At 40.4% G+C, this 20,023-nt stretch overlaps 1 protein-coding gene across 3 annotated transcripts in view; it reads left to right on the top strand.

Annotated features, from left to right (window-relative positions):
- Positions 1–20,023, top strand: part of ZNF41 (zinc finger protein 41) — a 38,459-nt gene that overhangs the window by 5,001 nt on the left and 13,435 nt on the right. For 2 of the 3 annotated variants that reach the window (XM_006213428.4, XM_015247250.3), the window contains exons 2-4: positions 10,615–10,845; positions 19,139–19,265; positions 19,488–19,583. In XM_006213428.4, coding sequence (XP_006213490.1) covers positions 10,774–10,845; positions 19,139–19,265; positions 19,488–19,583 — 295 coding nt within the window. In that variant the 5' untranslated portion in view covers positions 10,615–10,773. Of the gene's footprint in view, positions 1–10,614; positions 10,846–19,122; positions 19,266–19,487; positions 19,584–20,023 lie in introns of all 3 variants that reach the window. The other variant, XM_015247251.3, reaches the window with a different exon arrangement.

Raw genomic sequence — 20,023 nt, 5'->3', positions numbered from 1 at the left:
GACATTGAATTGTTTTCATACCTTTGTAAAATAATTAGTTGTGTGGGGCTATTTCTGGATCCTCTATTCTGTTTCAATGATCTAAATATCTATCCTTTCATCCATACCACATTGTCTTAATTTCTGTAGTTAAATAAAAAGTATTAAAGTCAAGTAGATTGATTTATTCCACTTATTCTTTTGGTTTAGAATTGTTTTAGCTATTCTAGATCCTTTGTCTTTCCACACAGATTTTAGAATAATTTTGCCTATATCTACCAAAAATTCTTGCTGAGTTTCTGATAGAAATTATATTGTCTGTATATCAACTTGTGAAGAATTGATATTTTTACTACGTTGAGGCTACCAAGCCATAAACACAGTATCTCTATCCATTTATTTAGACCTTTGTTGATTTCTTTCATCAGCATTTTGTCATTTTCAGCATACGAGCCCTGTACATGTTTTGTTACATTTATCCCTAAAATCTCATTTTCTGAGTGATGTATTGTATTTTAACTTAATTCATTATATTCATTTGTAGTATATAAAAATGAAATGGATTTTTTGTTTGTTTGTTTCCACGACGGAGTATGCCTTTCTATGTATCTATCTATGTCCATCAGATACAATGACTGTTTTAATTGAAAGTTCTGCATCAACTTTAGCAAATACATAGACTGTCCATTTTCCCTATTTTAGATTACCAACAGTCTCCTTAAATTGATTTTGAAAGGAAGCAGATAATAAAAAATAATTAAGATTATTTAATTATACTCCACACGAAAACCATCCTCCTAGTACTTCACCGTGATTTCATGTAGTTCAGTTTCAGTGTGATTATTTTGCACTTTTCTTTAGGAATATTTCTGTCTGAGGATAACCTTGCTTGTATTTGGCTGTGTCCCAGGTTTCCTTCAGAACACATTGACAAACTGACTCTTGGGACGCCTTATGACTCTGCAAGCCAGTACAAGAAAATACAACTGGTTTTTGTGTATTGTTATTGTATCCAGTAACCTTGCTGAAGCCACTTACTACTTCCGGAAGTTTTTGTGCAGGCTCCTTGGGGTTTTCTGTGTAGACCATTATATCATCTACAAATAGGGACAGTTTTATTTCTTCCTTTTCTATTTGTATGCCTTTTATCTTGTTTGCTTGCCTCACTGCACTGGCTAGAACTTTTATTACTATTTTGAGTAAGAGTGGTGATAGTTGACATCCTTGCCTTGTTCCTGATCTTAAGGGGCAAACATTCAAGTCTCTCACTATTAAGTATGATGTTAGTTGTATTTTTTGGTAGAATTTTTAAAAGTTGACCAAGTTTTCCTCTATTCCAAGTTTTCTGAGAGTTTTTTTTATCACGAATGCGTGTTGGATTTTGTCAAAATCTTTTTCTGCATCAATTGATACGACCGTATGATTTTTCTTCTTTAACTTGTTAATATGGTAGATTGTATTGATTGACTTGATTTGAAAATATTGAACCAGTCTTGCATTCTTGGAATAAACTCCACTTGGTCATAGTGAATAATTCTTTTTATGTATTACTGAATTATATTTGCTAATATTTTGTTAAGAATTTTTGCATCTGTGTTCATGAAGTTCTGTAGTTTCCTTTTGTTGTACTTTTTTGGAGAGGGTTAGAGAATGAAATAATTCATCAAGATACATCCTATTTTCAAATACAGGTGATGATGAAATATGAAAAATTTGCTGTGCAAACTACATATATCCCCAGCAGGAAAACATTAGCACATCGATCATGTATTTTTTGTACTCTTTGTCTAGTTTTGCTGTCAGGTTCTATGGAATGAGTTAGGAAGAATTCCCTCTTCTGTTTTCTGGGTGAGAGAATGTGGGATTGGTTTTCATTCTTTTTGAAGTTTGTGGAAATCTCCACTGAAACCATTTAAGCCTGAAGATTTCTATTTCAGTTTTTTGTGTGTATGTGAGATTTTATTTATTTATTTACTTTTAATTGAAGTATAGTCCATTCACAATGTTGTCTTAGTTTCTGGTGTACAGCATAGTGATTCAGTTATTCTTATTTTTGGTCATTTTTTAAATTGTAAATTCAACTTCCTTAATAGTTATGAGACTATTCAAATGAACTATTTCACATGGGAAGAGTTCTTTTCTGGTAGTTTGTCCTTTTTGAGGACTTCATCCTTTTCATCTGAGTCGTCAAATTAATGTGTGTAAAGTTGTTCATTGTATTTTCTATTATCCTTTTGATATCTGTGGGGTCTGTAGGGATATCCCACTTCATTCTTGCTATTAGTCATTTGCGTCTTCTCTGATTTTTCCTTTGTCAGTATTACTGTTTATTTTATTGTTCTTTTTGGAGAACCAGCTCTTTGTTTCATTGGTTTTCTCTGTTATTTTCCCGTTTTCAACTTCATTGATTTCTGCTTCTACTTTTATTGTTTCTTTTCTTCTGCTGGCTTTAGGTTTACTTTGCTCTTCTTTTCTAGTGTCTTGAAACGAGAGTTTAGATGATTGATTTAAGGCTTTTTCTCCTTTCAGATATACACATTTCATGCTATAAATTTTCCTCACAATGCCTCTTTAGCTTGTCAAGCAGACTTGCACACTGGTTATCAATCCCAGGGGAGGACTCCAGACACTTCTGCCCACTGCGTCTTGGTATCAGAGTTACCGAGGAAAGTACAACACAGTCAAGCACTGGATGGAACAACACTTTGCTCATATAGAAAAGAGACAGAGCAAGATCAGTTTCAGAAGTGTGCGTTGGTTCCTCATTGCTAGCAGGTCCCCCAGCAGCCAAATGGCATATTAGCATTGGAAAAGATGCTCAGCTTCATTAGTTAGCAAAGAAATATCAATTAAAGTAAGATACTCCTCTCACCCTTCTCATGCCACAGAGGAAGGACTCCCACTCCTCCTCCATGGACTCTGAAATACTGAAAGCTGAGGGCGTGCCTGAGGGCCATTGATGTACAAGTTTCAGCAGAACAAAATAGCACACACTGAGTCTGAAATAGGGAAAGATATTCCCACACAAGGCAATAAGCCCAACGCAGGTTGTGAGGGCTCTTTCTCGCTTGGTAAAGAAGAACTCCAGGCCCAAGGCCCATTCTGAGTGGGAGTTGAAGGACTATCTGCACAAGACTGCCTTTCCCAACGTAGCTGTATCCCACAACTTTTGATATGTTGATATGTTATATTTTCATTTTTGTCCAGTTCAGTTTTGTTTTGCTCAGTTACATTTCCCTTGATACTTCCTCTTTGATTCTTGGATTATTTAGAAGTATGTTGTTTAGTTTCCAAGTGTTTGGAGATGTTCCCGTCTTTTTCTTACGGATTACTAGTTTGATTCCATTGTGGTCAGAGAATGTACTACATATGATTTCAACTCTTTTGCATTTGCTGAGGTTTGTTATATGGTCTAGGATAGGGTCTATATGGTATATGTTCCACGGACACTTGGAAAGAATGTGTATTATGCTATTGTTGGGTGGAGTGCCCTATAAATGTCCCCGAGATCCTGTTGGTTGATGGTGTTCTCGAGTTCTTTTATAACTTTGCTCATTTTCTGTCTAGTTATTCTACCAATTGTTGAAGGAAGGCTGTTAAGGTTTCCAACCATAATTGTGAATTTGTCCATTTCTCCTTTCAGTTCTATCAAATTGTTTTTCACATGTTTTGCAGTTCTGTTGCATGGTGCATGTACATTCAGGATTGCTATGTCTTCTTGGTAGATTGACCCTTTTATCATTATGCAATGTCTCTGTTTGTCCCTGGTAATTTTCTTTATTCTGAAGTCTACTCTATCCAATATTAACAAATCCACTCTTGCTTCCTTTCAGTTAGTGTTTGCATGATATATTGTTTCCATCCTTTTACTGTCAGCCTACATATATCCATATATTTATAGTAAATTTCTTATAGACAATATATAGTTGGGTTATGATTTTTTGACATCTGCTCTGCCAATCTCTATCTTACAATTGATGTATTTACATTTATACTTTTTGTCATTATTTTTATGTTAAGGTTTAAGTCTGTCATACTTTGTGTTTTCTGTTTGTTCTCTCTATTCTGTCTCTTCTTTTTCCTATCCTTCGTTGGGTTATTTGAGCATTTTAAAGAAATCCATTTTGATTTATTTGCAGTGTTTTAAAGGGATCTCTTTATATAGCTTTTTTTTACTGGATGTTCTGTTTATCGTGTAATATATACACCACTTACCAACATCTACTAGTATCATATTACCTCTTCCAGGGAAGTATAGCAACCTTACTTACTTTATGTCCCTTTATCCTCCCCTATTTATACTATAATTGTCTTAAATATTTCCTTTACATATATTGAGTACCATATTAGATGATGTTATCATTTTTGCGTCCACTGTCAAACATAATTTAGAAAACTTAGGGAGAAGGAAAGTATGTTATATTTACCCAAATATTTGTTCTTCCCATATTCTTTCTTCCTTGCTGATGTTCCAAGATTCCCTCCTTTCTAATTTCCTTTCTTTTTAAGGAATTTCCTTTAACCTTTATGGTAGGTCTGCTGGTAAAAAAGAAAAAATTCTTAGTTTTCTTTTATCTGAGAATGTCTTGAGATCTCCTTCATTCCTGAAGGATATTTTCAATGGAGAGAGGATCTCAGGCTGACAGTTCAGCACTTGGAAAATATTGTACCACTTCCTTCTAGTTTCTGATGAGCAATTTGCTGTCATTCAAATTATTTGCTTTTACAGAGAATTGCATTGTTTCTCTCCTGCTGCTTTCAAGATTTTTTTTAATTTCTCCTTAGTTTTCGGAAGTTTGACTATGATATGTCTTGGCATGGATTTTTATTGTTGTTTTATTCTGTTTATGTTTCATTCAGCTTCTTGAATCTGTAAGTTGAGGTCTGCTGCCAAATTTGCAATATTTTCAGCCATTACTTCTTCAAATACTTTTTCAACCCTGTACTATCTCCCCTCCTCTGAGACACCAATGACTCAAATGTCAAATCTTTTTTGTTATAGTCTCACATGTCCCTCAAGCTCTCTCCATTTCTTTTCAATTAATTTTCTTCCTGTGGTTGTTCATATTGGTTTGTTTCTATTCTGTCTTCAAGCACACTGTTTCTTTAGTCCTCTCCATTTTGTTGTTGAGCCCATCCATTGAGTTTTTGGTTCAGTGGCAATATATTTTAGTTCTAAAATTTCCACTTAGCTCTTCTTTACATCCTCTGTTACTTTACTGAGATTTTCTATTGTCTCATTTGTGTTAAGTGTTTTTCCATAATTGCCCAATGAAACATTTTTATGATGGCTGCTCTAAAATCCTTGTCAGATAATTCCAACATCTGTGTTATCTCAGTGTTGGCATCTGTTCATTGTCTTTCCTCAATTCAAGTTGAGATTGTCCTTCTTCTTAGTATGACAGCTGATTTTTTTGTTGTTATGTCTGGGACATTTTGGGTATTATATTATTAGGCTCCGGAATTTATTTGACTCTCATGTTTTAAATAGGCTTTCTTTGACAGAGCTCTGTTTGGTGAAGGGAAATGTCACATCATTCCTGACAGGTGAGGATGGAGGTCTAGGTCCTTGCTTGGCCTCTCTCTTTTTTTTTTTTTTTTTTTTTTTTGCTAAGGGACTCCTTGTGTTTGCTCAGTGAGGGTGGGAGTTCCAGCTCCCCACTAAGCCTCTGCTGATACCACCTAGGCCGGGGGTGGGCAGGCACCTGCTTCTTGTGTGCTGTCCACTAAGGCTGTTGGCAGAAGCGCCCTTGTTACTGCAGAGCCTGGGTGAGAGCTCCAGTAGATCTCCTCACATCACCTCAGCAGGAAGGAGGAAGGATACATTGTAATCGCTGGGTGAGGATGGAAGTCCTGTCTCCCCACTTGGTCTTCACTGTTACCGAGGGTTTGGGGGGAGGAGGCAGCTGTTATTTCCCAGCAAGGAAGAAAGATGCAACACGCTACGAGGCTTTCTCTGACATCACCTTGGCAAGGGGCTGGGAGCTGGGGGCACCTTCTTACAGTCTGACAGGGCTGGGAATTTCTCCACTTCGCCTTGCTTTTAGTCATGGGGTTAGGGCCGCGGTGTCTTCTGTATTTGGCTCGAGTAGAACCTTCACTGTCTAAAACTGAGTTTCCTATCTTGCTAGACTGCCCCTTTCCTGGTCCTTTGACTAGAGAGAGCAGGGTTTTCTTGGGGCAGTTTTTATCTGCACCCGTTGGCCTTTCTGGGTTGCCAGCTTCTCCAGCACCAAATGTAGGATGTATGAGGCTAAGAGAAAACCCACTGAACTCACTGCCATGTCATGTTTTAGGTCTCAGCCAGTCTGCCTTCTTCACTCCACCTTCCAGAATTTTCCTTCCAGTTTTACATATGATGTCCAGAGTTTTCCGTTGTATTTAGCAAGAAGACTAGGTAAGATTATATCTACTCCATCTCCAGAAGAGGAAGTCCCCAAAATTGTGATTTTTTTTAAGACTTCATGTGGTTCCATGCATTTGTGCTGGCTTTATACGTTTTTGTCAAACAACCCTAAAGGTTTATGCAAGTTGGCACTCCTTTATTATATATTTTACTATTAAAATATATCTCCTTTTTTTGTTAATCTATTGAGCACTTTGGACCTTAATTTCCACCTCAATAATTATATCTCTAGACCTGCTTTCCTTTTTTTTTTTTTTTACATTTGCCTGGTGTATTGTATATGTTAAAAAACCTTCATTAAGTTATAACATACTACAGAAAAGCGCACACATTATGCGCATTTAGCTTGATGATATTTTAACAGACTGAGCAAACCTGCACAACCAGCCACCCAGATCAAGAAATAAAACATTACTAGCACTCAAGAAGCCCTCCCCCGTATTGCTTTCCCATTGCTAACTTCCTCCCAAGGGGTGTCAACACCTGGACTTCTAACAGCATGAATTAGTTTTATATGTTTTTGAAATTTATGGAAACATGACCATATAGTATTGACTGATTGCTCTTTTTTGAGTCTGGCTTCTTTGACCAACATAGCGTTCATGAGATGAGATTTGTGCACATTGTGTGTAGCGGTTGTTGATTCTCGTCACTGTGTAGTATTTCCTTGTATTAATAAAGGACAACTTGTTTATCCATTCTAATGTTGATGGGCATTTGTGTACTTTTCAGTTTTGAATAAAGCCAATGTGACCATTGCCATACCTGTCTTTTGGTAAACATATGCTCACATTTCTCATGAGTACATACCTAGGAGTGGGATGGCTGGGTCATAGGATATTTCATATGTTCAGCTTGATTTTTGGGGTGGTTTTTGTTTTGTTTTGTTTTGTTTTCCTTAAATGTTTTCCCTTAACGGAAGCACTGGGGATTGAACCCAAGCCCTTGTGCACACCAAGCACTCACTCTATCAGCTTTAATAGATACTACCAAAGAGCTTTCCAAAGTGTTTGTACTATTTTATGCTCCTAAAAAAACAATTTATGAGTTTCAGTTGCTCCACACCCTTGCCAGCTCTTGCTTATGTCCCATCCTTTTCATTTAAGCCATTGCTGGTGGATATGGAGGCGTATCTATAATTTGTATTTTCTTGCTAACTAATGAATGTGAGCATCTTTTCCTATGTTCATTTGCCGTGTGGATATCATCTTTGCGATGTGTCTGATCCTTTGCTCTTCTTCTCTCTCTCTTATTGATTCCTAGGAATTCTTGGTAGATTTGAGATATGAATTGGTTGTCTTCTCCCACGGTGGGATTTGCCTCTACACTTTTAATTTTGTATTCTCATGAACAGAAATCCTTACTTTTAATGCAGTCCAATTTAATAATCCTTTACTCTAGATATCCAAGCTTAATATGAAGCATGTTAATTAAGACAATATAGTACTTGTCAAAGAATAGACAAATAGTCCAATGGAAATACAGAGTTCAGGAATGAACCCCCACATATACAGTCTCAAGGTGATACTGCAGAGCAATGGGAAGAGGGTAATCCTTTTAGTAAGTAGTACTGGATCATCTTGATATTGACATGGAAGAAATGAATCTTGACCCTAACACATACAACATACCAGTTCATTCCTGGTAAGACTGTACATCTAAATGTGAAAGATATCGCTGTAAAACTATTAGAAGAAAACATTAAACACCTTTATGACCCTGAGGCAGGCAACGGTTTCCTAAGACAGACCAGAATAGAAAGAATAGTAAATACCATGGCATATTCTGTCCAATGCTTCATTTCACATTTTTGTCTTTTTGTTTTAGATGTGTGGCAACTATATTTTTTAACCCAATCCCATGGTCTTTATCTTTTACATCAGAATTCAGCTCATTCAATTTAGTTGAATTCTAATATGTTTGATTTCATGCCCCGATTATTTTGTGTTTACTATTTATTTTACTTGGTTGATATTTCCTCACTTTCTCTTTTCCTTTTTTAGCTGGTTTGGTCATGTTTCTCTTAATTCCCCTCTAGGTTCTTATTATTTCAGAATTCTGACAGTTTGGAATTTTGGTTATTTTTATCAATTTCTGCAAACAGTTGCCTTCACCTTCCTTACAAAATGGTTATCTATATTTTCTCTATTTCTAAGTTCAAATAATGTAGCAATATTATTTGGATCTAGTAATAGAGATGCATAATTCGCCTTCTCCTCATTTCACTCAGTAGAATTCCCCAGGGTATTAAAAAATTTCCACTTATTAATAGTATAATCTTATTTGTTCTAAACGCCCAATTACATTATTTTTCTTTACTCAGTTATAATTTTATGTCAGTTGCAATAATCATTTCTCAAAATTGCTTTCCTCTGATTTTGAGGTGTCTATTACTATTTAATTTATCATTGTTTAGACTATTCTCCTGAGATGCTAATGTTGGCATATAATGCTATAAATGCTTGTTATGTCTAAAATTGTCTGTCGTTTGCTCGAGCAGAAGAATGGTATCAAGCTAAGATGGGCTTAAAACTCTTGGATCTCAGTCCCTTTCTCTCAATAATTTGTAGTTTTTTCTTTTAATGTGGCTTGAATTGTTGTAAATAAGAAGTCTAGTGCTGTTGTAAATATGTATTTCTTTCCATTGTAAATAACATATTGTTTCTGCCTGGAAGTGTTTTAAGTTTTCTTTTTATCCTTTACATTCAGTACCAAACCAGACTCGGGGGGTGATTTGGTTCCTCTGAGAGTGAAGGATTTTGGGAAGATTTCCGTGGGGGAAGATCAGTGAGTTAGAGTCCAGTGGGATGAGATAATCCAGGGCCTGTAGATGTCATTCGTGTTGGGGCAGTGAGTGACAATCTTGGGGACTCCTTGAAGAAAAATAATTAGAGATGTTTGTGGATAAGTGATTGGGAGCTCTGTAGAAATTCTTGAGATTTTATAAGGGTTGGAGATCTAAAGTCATCTGAAGTATCTGAAGTCATCGATCAGTCCATGACAGTTATTAATTGGAACAAGAGGTGGTGAGTGATCATTTGTAAGCCTGGGATTACAAGTCTTTGGGAGTCAGCTTTTAGGGACCCTAGAGGAGTCATTGATTGGGACCTGTGGACATCAGTAATTGCAGGACTCTGTGAGTTAATATGCGATGGAACAGAAGGTCTATTTTTGAGGGGATTATGGGAGTCACTGATTCTCTATATGGGCTGTGAATTATGGAGTCCTGTGGGAGTTCAGGTTTGGCCCCCAAGGGGCATTAAGCAGATCAGTGGTTGGTTTTTCTATCAAGATTGTGTTACCTGTGTTGGTGATTATTGGAGGAGTCTATGGAAACCAGTTGACAGCACCATTTGGGACACAGTTTTTGTCAAACAGTGTACGTTTCCGATTTAGGAACGCATGCAAACATGCTGACTTTCAGGGTCCACATGGGAACTGGGGGAGAGGGGACAAGTTATTTATGTTTTCATCCTTGGCAAAAGAGGGTGGGCTTTATAAGTTGCCCAGAATGTACACTGAATTATACAGAAGCTTGGTTTATACACCTGTGGCATGGTGACCCTTCAGTCAGAGCTGAAGGCAGCAGGAAACAGAAATAATGTTTATTGCGATTTGGTCACATATAGAATACCATATGGCACAGTAGTTAAGAAAATGCACTTTGGAGCTAGACAGACCTGGGTTTGAATCCCTGTCCTTCCCCCTAATCTAAGCGATCTTGGGGCAAATTTCTTAATATGTATTAGATGGCAAATGGGAGTAACAGGAAAAGGAATGCACAGTTCATAGGATGAGTATGAAAACTAAGTGAGGTATCTAACTAAAACATTCCTTGCGCCTTATAATAACAGCAATATTTAATATCAGTGGAGTGTGTTCCTGGTGCCAGATAGGAGTGAGTGCTTTAAAAACATGTCATTTAACTTCAACAGCCCTATGAAATGAGTGTTTTCATCCTCAGTTTGAAGGTGAAAAACTCAGACTAAAGTAACTTCCCCAGGTTCTAGCTAGAATACAGAAGAGCTGGAATTCAAACTCTCGTTCGTTTTACACCAAATCTCATGAGGTTTTTTTTTTTTTCCATATTCTACACTAATAGTTGGTGTTGGTTACTGAACGTTTTCTCTACCACAGATTCCGGTACTATAAACTGTACTTTGATGCCCCCAGGAAATGTTTGTGGAGTGAATGCTGAGTGACTGACCATGTGGACACTGTCTTTCCAGGTTTCTTGGAGTCTCTGCAGAGCCCCTGGGCCAGACCCCTTAGGGAAGGCTACAGGACTCAACAGCTCTGGTTGAGTCCACGGACCCGCCTGGCCTCGGGCTCCTGGAAAGAGTGGAGTTGTCCGCAGGAGAGCCCAAGGGCTGAGGCCCAGTGGGAAGATGCCAGCCAACCGTAGCTGTCCCCAGTGGCCCCCAGCGCTGGCTGCGGAGGGACATGGCAGCGTGTGTGAGGTGAGGAGAGAGAGGGCTCCGGGGGCCAGGAGTTCATTCGGTGAGGAGATGGCCCGGATTTGTCACCAGGGCCTCAGGGCAAGGGCAGGTGGGTCACAGAAGCGGCAGATTCTGGACTCACTGCCCCCCTGGAGGGATCACCTCCTTCCTACTGTGTGAGTACTGCGTGTCTGGTATCCCACATCCAGAGTGTTTCAGTGGAAAATGTGATGTGGCTGATGGAAGAAAAGTGGGTTGGGAGGGTCAGCCTCACAGCTTAGCGGTGGAACAGGCAGCTCCCTGCAGGTGAGGTCTGAGTAGAGGCATCCACCGGTCCCAGCCAGGGAGACGCTACCCCTCTGACACCCAGTGCAGACCCTTCACTCCCCACTGGCTCAGTGCGCATGCTCAGCTGATCCCCACCAGCGCTTCCTCTCTCCCTGACCCTTGGGGATTTGCTGATTTCTCCTCTGTCCTGACCTAGGGCAGAAAAACCCCTTCTCTTTGAAACTTAGTGGGTGGCGGGGCAGTAGGGTGACTGCAGTCTCTAGGGCCCTTCTCCTTCTTCCACCTCCTTTCAAAAATGAATAAAATGGCCTGAGAAGGTCACGTGACTTGCCCAGGCCTCTGGGACAGTGAGTGATGGCAGTGGGCTGGAACCAGGTGTCCCGACTGGGTCCTCCACCCTCACCGCACTACAGCCAAGACCAAGTTTCCCAGTAGAAGTTCCCCTCGAGATTCTGTTAACAGAGGAAGATGAAGTGGGAGCCAGAGCCTGCCCCACACCTCCCTCTTCCCGACCGTCCTGTGGATGCTGTCACCTCTAGGGACGGGCTCGTTGTCACAAGGGCTCAGGGTCATGTGGTCATTAGGATAATATTACACTTTAAAAAATTCTTTTGCTTTGTATTATTTCAAAAATTCATCATTTCACAATTAATGTTAGAAAATGCAGGTAAGCAAATAGAAGAGAATAAAGCATCACTTGTAATTTCAGCATTACCCAAAGTTAACCATTGTTAACATTTAGCTATATTTCCCTACAGTGTTTTTTTTTCCTTTATATGCGCACGTGTGTGGGTAGACGTGTGAGGCTGTGAGCATGCATACATGGCACATTCATATACATCACAGAGCTCAAGTTTAAAAATGAAATCATAATATCTGGTTGTCTCCTTTTTAACTTGACAGTTGAATATAATTTTCTAGACAGTAAAGATTTTGCTTCATACACACATGATGCATATCCTTTGGATAAACTATAATTAATTTCGCCAATCCACTACATGGGAATTTAGGGTGTTCTAGGTTTTCTGTTGTGATTAAAACTGCTATGGCAAAATTCTTACACTTAAATATTTTTTGCTAAAGTCACTGAAATTACATTTTGAGTGAACAGTATAGGGGCATTGAATGGTAAACAAATCGCTACCTAACAGTAGTGCCCTGCCACTCTGGAAAATTGTCCTTGTTGGGGCTCTGCTCCATTATATCGGTCACAGACCCACCCGTTGGGGCCACAACAGTGTGGTCCTCCCCAGTCCTTCTGCACATGGCCCCTTGCTGATGTGTGGGAATTTCTAGATGAATGATTCTTATCTCCTCAAGGCACATTTCTCCTTTCACTTCTTCCTTCCCAACCACAGATCTCTGCCCCCTTTGCAAGAAGAGGTGGACATGACCAAGACCCTGGTGGAATATTATTTATTCACTGATTTATTTGTTAGGTTCTTGGTTTTTTCATTAGATGTTAGAGACCAGGGAATGGGCAGAGATAGCAAGGAACCAATAAACACGTCCCCAGGAATGGGGAGCAACCACTTGGGCTAAGAAATAGTGGCTGAAGCTGGAAAACAGGCAGAGGGGTCAGTAAGAGAAAGACGGATGAGGAACAGCCACAAGGAACAGCTGGAGGGACCATGGTGCCCTTACTGAGGCTGGAGGATAGCCCAGGGGCCCAGGGGGCAGGTGGGAATGCAATGGAATAAACAAAGGAAACAGGAAACACGAACCAGAGGCCAGGGAGCAGCGGAAAGACCAAGAAACAGTCGGTGGGGCTGGAGAAGTGGTAATAGTGGGGAGCAAGGAAGAGCCAGAGAGTCTGGGAACAGTTAGAGGGATTTCAAAAGAGGAGGAGGGACCAGGAGATACAGGAACCAGAGGGAACAGGGGCCATCCAGAAGGATGAAGAAACCAAAGACTCAGCTAAAATGGAAAAGCAAAAAGGCTTGGTGTGCTGGGTAAGAGCCTGCCAGACAAGCCACTTCGAGAGGTACCAAGAGGCAGAGGAGAGTCTGAAGGGATGGGGAAAGGCAGAGGTACCGGGGAACAGGAAATGGGGAGAAATGAAAAAAGATGAGCCTGGAAGTAGGCAGCAGCCAGAGGGAGCAGAGAGCAGCTGCTGAGGCTGCAGAATAGGTTCGAGGGGCAGGGCAGGAATGGGCCCATGGGACAGCTGGGGAGACAGCAAAGGCCTCCAAGGCTGAGGAGGAGCCAGGGCAGCAAACAACCAGGAATAGTCACTAAGGTCGCGGAACAGCCAGAGGGAACAGTAAAGCTGTGCTGGGTGTTCACTGGGGGTCCCAGACCTAACCAGAGGGCTAGGGAGCTGCAAAGTGGGCCTCAGAAGTGTATCTGGTGTTGGATAGCAGCCTGGCTGGCTGGGGAACAACTAGAGAGACTAGAGAAAAACTAGAAGGCATATAGCGTCTGTTCCCAAAGCTAGTTAGCAGCCAGAGGCCCCATGTAGTGGGCACTGAGGTTAAGGGGCAGTTGCAGAAGCCAGGGAGAGGCTGGGGAGCTTCCAGAGTTCCCTGGGATAAGGTGACAGGGGTTTCCTGGGATGTGAGACTGAAGGGCTAAAACAGGAAAAGTCCTGGGCAAACTGGGACAGTTGGTCACCCTCCCCAAGAAGCAACCAGAGGAACCAGCTAAAGGTCACATGTAATGTAAATGATGGAGAAGGTGAAAGTACAGAATCCAGCCGTGGCACAGAGCACATAGAAGCAGTGGGCTTTGATGATCAAGAGCCTAGGCCAGAAGCCAGGTAGACCAGCACTGCGCAAAGTGCGGTCCAAGAGTCAGATGCATGAGCATCAGGTGAGAGTATATTAGAGATGCATTCCAGGACTGCCCAAGGAGCAGGGAAGAATTGGGTCTAGAGAGAACTAAGAAGGCTCAAAGGGCGGTCCTGGGGTCACCACAAGAGCAAGGGTCCGGAGGATGGGCTGGCAGGAGGAGCGCTTCCCTCAAGCCTGACCCTGGGGCTCTCCCTGGGTGAGTGCCCTTGGGTGATGACGGGAGGCAGGTCAGGTGTGTTGCTAGAGGCTCGGCTGGAGGTCCTGCTGTCAACAACACTCAGCTCAGGAGAGCTGGTGAGTGGAGAAGTGCTGGGCACAGCCCAGTGCTTGTGGATCTGCCTCCGGGAGATGCTGGTGGAGGAGGAGGTACCATGAGTTCCCTGCCTGCTCTGTGCCCCTGAACACTCACTAATAAAGGCCCCCAAAGGACAAAGGATCTTTCCATAGGAGCCGGTCTGCCTGGCTCCTAGCCTAAGCTCTTGATCATCAAATAAAGGTTTCTTATTTCCTTATTGTTGAATCACTAGATCTTGTCTTTGATACTGAGTGCATTTTCTTCCTGTTTAGGAAATCCTTATCTACTCCAAGGCCTAAACAAATATTCACCTGTATTTTCTCCTGTGAGTTTTAAAGCATTCATTCTTTTGAAACTTTTGATTCTTTTGCCTTTCATCCAAAATCACTAATTGTTATCACCTTTTGCCATATTTGCCTTCATTCTTGTCTCAATTTATGTATGTTATGTGTACATGTGTGTACACACAGATATACTTTTGGAGGGGGGGATCTGAAACCAGAAAACTCTTTATTGCACAGGTACAAAGGCGTCACAGCAGAGATGTACAGCAATAAATTAGGTGTGGCCAGGAGGGGACGGGCAGGCGTGGGCCACGTGTTGCACAAACAGGGGCCACCACATAGGGTCTCTTCTCAATAATTTATATCATGATAAAAGCAGCACAAAAATAAATATTGAAATGAACCTGCTGAGGTGGCCAGGGGCACAGATATACTTAAAACTTCATTTTCTGAACCATTTGAAGTGTAACTTGCAGACATAATTCCCCTTTACCATGAAATACTTCAGTGTGTACCTCTTAAGCACAAAGACATTCTCTTACATAATCACAGTGCAGTTATCAAAATCAAGAAATTTCACATTGATCTAATACTATCTAATATTTGCTGTGCATTAATTACCTAACACAGTTTATAAATACAGTTTCCCCAGTTGTCATAATAACATCCTTTATAGCATCCCCACCCCCAATCCAGGATCCAGTCCAGATTCATATATGACATTTAGTTGTCACATCCCTTTAGTCTTTAATCTGAAACAGTTCCTTAAGCCTTTCCTTGACTTTCATGACACTGACCATTTGGAAGAATGTCCCTCAATTTGGGTTTGTTTCTTGCTTCCTCATAATTAGATTCAGGTTATTCATTTTTTGTCAAGCATATCACAGAAATGATGCTGTGTTCTTAATGCCTCATGTCAATAAGCATTCAATATCAATTTATCCTTTATTGGTGATATTAACTTTGATTGCCTGGCTAAGATGGTGTCTGTCAGGTAAAGCTGCTATCTTTCTCTTTGTAATTAATCATTATTTTGTAGGGAGATAGTTTGAGACTATGTAACTACCCTGGTTCTCATGCTTTTGTCCACTGATTGTAACATCCAGGGATGATTCTTGCCTGTAACAATTAATTACTGTGCTGTTTCCCTAATGGTGTTTTTCTAATTGCAGCATTTCTTCTGCATTGATTAGTTGGCACTCTGCTCTAAGGAAAAACATTCCTTGCTCTGACTACTGAAAGGACAATTATATGCCAGGCAAAGTGAGCACACCTTGATTTACCATTTGTCACTAATACGAACTAGAGCTTCTCGGAGAAATGACTGACTCGAGGGTTAGAACACAGAAAGTACAAAATGATTCTGGAAGAACTCATTGTGCTGGAAAGTAATGAAGTGCTCAAAAGATGGGAACATGTCAAAATGACCCATGAGCCACTTTGAAGGAGCTCCCTGTGGCCAAATCTGAGATAATTTGAGTAGCAAAATAAATCATGATGGTAATAGATTATTATCTGCTGATTAAAGTAGGAAGTGACCCGTCCATACACTATTAGGTAGGTACATAGGTGGGCAGAGAGATAAGAAAGAAGTGAATGCTCCTTTTTAATAGCATCTCAATCTTTTTTTGCTGTGTCCCCTACTCCAATCTTTCCAGGGATCATTTGGTAGTCTGTTCAAATGTTTTACTTTGAAATAATTGTAAATTTACAGGAAGTTGCCAAGATCGTACAGAGAGGTCTCAGGTTGCCTTTTAGCCAGTTTCCCCTAACGATTACATCCTGCATCCCTAAAGTACAGTGTCACAAACAGGAAACCGACATTGCTGTGGTGTGTCGTTCTCTGCCATTTTACACACATGTAGATTCCTGTGCAATAAACCAGATACAGAACTATTCCATCACCACAGAGATCTCTACTGGTGTTGACATCTTACCAGTTAGAGTGAAGTGTAGAAAACTTAACCTCCCTTTAAGTCCCTTTATCCTGGCCAGTTTATAACTGTCTTAAATATTTCCTCTACATGCACAGAGATCCCCATCAGAAAATGTTAGATTTTTTGCTTTGACCTTCAAATATAATTTAGAAAATTCAAGAGGAAGAGGAAAGTATTGTATTGACTCATATTTTTTCTGCTTCCATTTTTCTTCTCTCCTGATGTTCCAAGATTTCTCCCTTTATCATTTCCTTTCTGTTTACAGAACTTCCTCTAGCCATTCTTTTTTAGAGTAGGTCTGCCGACAACAGATTTTCTTAGTTCGCCTTCATCTGAGAATATCTTGATTTCCTGCCTGATCTTCAGTTATGTCCTGGGTATTTTGGGAACGATGAGACTCTGGATATCATTTAAATCTTGTGTTTAGCAGGCTCTCTCCAATGCTGTTCTGCTTAAAAAAAAAAGGGGAGAATCTCCTTCTTAGTGCCAGGTTCCCTACTTGGCCTCTGACATCACCCACGTGGGGAGACAAAAAGGCTTTTGGGTTGGGGGGTAGAAATTCAAGATCCCGGCATAGCCTAAGTTGATACTGTGGGAGAGGGGCCTCATTATCTGCAGGCAGGGATGAAAATCTAGGCTCCCCACTCAGCCTTCGCTGATGGGAATGAGGATGGGGGCCACAGTTTTGGTTTTTTTTCCTGTGATGCTTGGCTGGAGTAGGGCAGTAATTAAATTTTTTCTGTCTTGCTCCATTGCCCCTTTCCTGGTCCTTTGGCTAGAGAGAGCAGGCTTCTGCGGGGGGGGGCTGTTTTTATCCGCATCATTTGGCATTCTGGGTTGCCAGCTTCTCTAGCACCTAGTCCAAGATATATGGGGCAAAAAGAAAAAACTCAGGGAAATTACTGTTGTGTCATTCCTGAGTTTCCAAGATCCCTAGCCAGTTAGCCTCCTTCTCTCCAAAGGACAGTTTCTTATCTTTGTTTTATACATAACGTCCAGAGCTTTTAGCTGTACATAGCAGGAGAAGTAGGGAGAATTGTATCTATTCCATTTTGGACCCATTGGTAATTTTTAACTTAATTTTTAATAGGTAATACATTCACATGGTCCTCTCCCTTTATCCCCCAGATCTCCCTAACCAAATACCCGTCTTGATTAGTTCGTGAGTGTGTGGATGGGTTTTATATGCTTAGAGATTATACAAATAAAACCAGCTAAGAAAATATCCTTAATATTTTTCTCCCAAAGATAGTAGGATAGGGTTACTTTTAGGTTGAACACTGATTTTTAATTACTATTAATTTTAAACTTCTTTAGCATGAAATATTGCACACATTTTGAATAATGCTGCTATAAATACACTTGAACATGCCTCTTGTTGCACATGAGCACAACATATTCCAACTGAGCATATTTCTGTGGTTGGAATCACTGTGTCCGTGTGTATGCATGTTTCAGCATAACCAGGTAAAGTCACAAATGCTTTCCAGTATGCTTGTCCCAATTTACACCACCATCAGCAACATGAGAGTTCTCACTGCACCACATTCTCTTCAATACTTCATATTGCTAGTCTTTAAAAAACAATTTGTATTGAAATGTAGTTAATTTATAACATAAGTTTCAGGTGTACAAACATAGTGACTCACAATTTTTGATGTTATACTCCACTTACAATTATAAAATATTGACTATTTTTCTGTGCTATATAATATATCCTTGTGGCTTATTTTAAACCCATTAGTTTGTACCTCTTAATTCCCTACCCCTCCATTTCCTCTCCCCTCTTCCCTCTCCCCACTGGTAACCACTAGTTTGTTCTCTATATCTATGACTCTGTTTGTCTTTTGTTATATTCACTAGTCTGTTTTATTTTTTAGATTCCACATATAAGTGATATCATACAGTATTTGTCTTTCTCTGTCTGGCTTATTTCATTTAGCATAATACCCTCCAAGTCCATCCATGTTGTTGCAAATAGTAAAATTTTATTCTTTTTTATGGCTTAGTAGTGTTCCATTGTGTATATATATACACACCACATCTTTATCTGTTCATCTGTTGATGGACATTTGGGTTGCTTCTAAGTGTCTTGGCTGTTGTAGATAATGCTGCTGTGAACATTGGGGTGCATGTATCTTTTTGAATTAGTGTTTTTGATTTTCTTCAGATATATACCCAGGAGTTTCTAGATCATATGGTGGTTGTATTTTTAGTGTTTTAAGGAACCTCCACACTGCCTAGATCCAAGATCATGGAGATATTTGTATATTTTATGTTTTTTCTATGTTATCTTTTAAAGGCTGTACTGTTTTGCCTTCCCCCCTATGTGTTCCTTCCAAATGCCTTTTAGCCCCCTTTGTGTCTCCCTATGTTGGTTGTTTTATGTTTTATTCAATTCTATACTGCCATTGCCTGGCACATAATCAACCAGTAAACGTATTGTATATAGTTCCTACGTTAATTTGAGCACTAAAGAGAGTCGATTTTAATCCTCATTCTTGAAAAAGAGAAGGACTGAGTGAATAAATGAATGAATGTAATTCACAGTGACTATTAAGATAGTTCAATAAGTTTTTTTTTCTGTCACAAACTAAAATGCAAAACTAGATAATGAGTAAAAACCCTACATGATACATGATGGTAAAAGTCATTAAAAACAACTTCCATCCACCAGTGCTGCCCATTGTCACCTTGAACAGGATTGTGTTGTTCCAGGTCTCCGTGTCCTTTGAGGACGTGACCGTGGACTTCAGCAGGGAGGAGTGGCAGCACTTGGACCCCGCTCAGAGGCGCCTGTACCGGGATGTGACCCTGGAGAATTACAGCCACCTGTGCTCAGTGGGTAAGCAAGCTGCCCTGTGCACCTGGGACCGAGTGCTCTAGAGTGTGGGATGGCGTCGCCCTTGATTTACCTGAGATTCTTCAGTCCTTTTGCACTTCTGTGATTATTACTCTATTCCCAGTGAAATGGGATTACTTCCCTGAAGAGCAAATGGCAGTGTCATTGAAAGGCCCCTAAAACCAAATTAGCTGGACCCAATCATGTATTGTGTCCTGTTAACAGGGTACCAAGTTCCCAAACCAGAGGTCATCTTCAAGTTGGAGCAAGGAGAAGGTCCATGGACGTTGGAGGAGGAAACCCCACATCAGAGCTGCTCAGGTGCGTGATGGGGGACATGGAAGTGGATGTCAGTTCTTCTAGGAGAGGCTGATAGCCTTTGAAAGGCTCTGAAGATAACCTGGAGAGAGTTGACAGAAGCCCCTTCAATACCTAGATGCCATCTCCAAGTATGACTCTTGCCAATATCCATTGTCTTCTCTGCTTGGCTTTTTGACAAGAGAGCTGTCCCTAATCTCTGTACCCTGTGTCATGTAAATACCTCCCTATCTTATCTAGGAACTATTTATTCTTCCTACTCCACTCCCACCCCCTTATCTTAGGTTCTTTCCTTGTTACATTTGAGTATTTCTAAATTTCTTCCCTTTTATTCCAATTCCCCATATCCATCCCTTATGCCTCTTCCCACAGGCAACTGATCCATTGTGTTTGATCCTTGAATTTGTGTGGTATTCTCCTAAAGCCTGAGTATTGGTATATAA

The sequence above is a fragment of the Vicugna pacos genome, chromosome X (assembly GCF_048564905.1).
Source record: "Vicugna pacos chromosome X, VicPac4, whole genome shotgun sequence".
Classification (NCBI taxonomy): domain Eukaryota; kingdom Metazoa; phylum Chordata; class Mammalia; order Artiodactyla; family Camelidae; genus Vicugna; species Vicugna pacos.
This window is presented reverse-complemented; position numbering and strand designations above follow the sequence as displayed.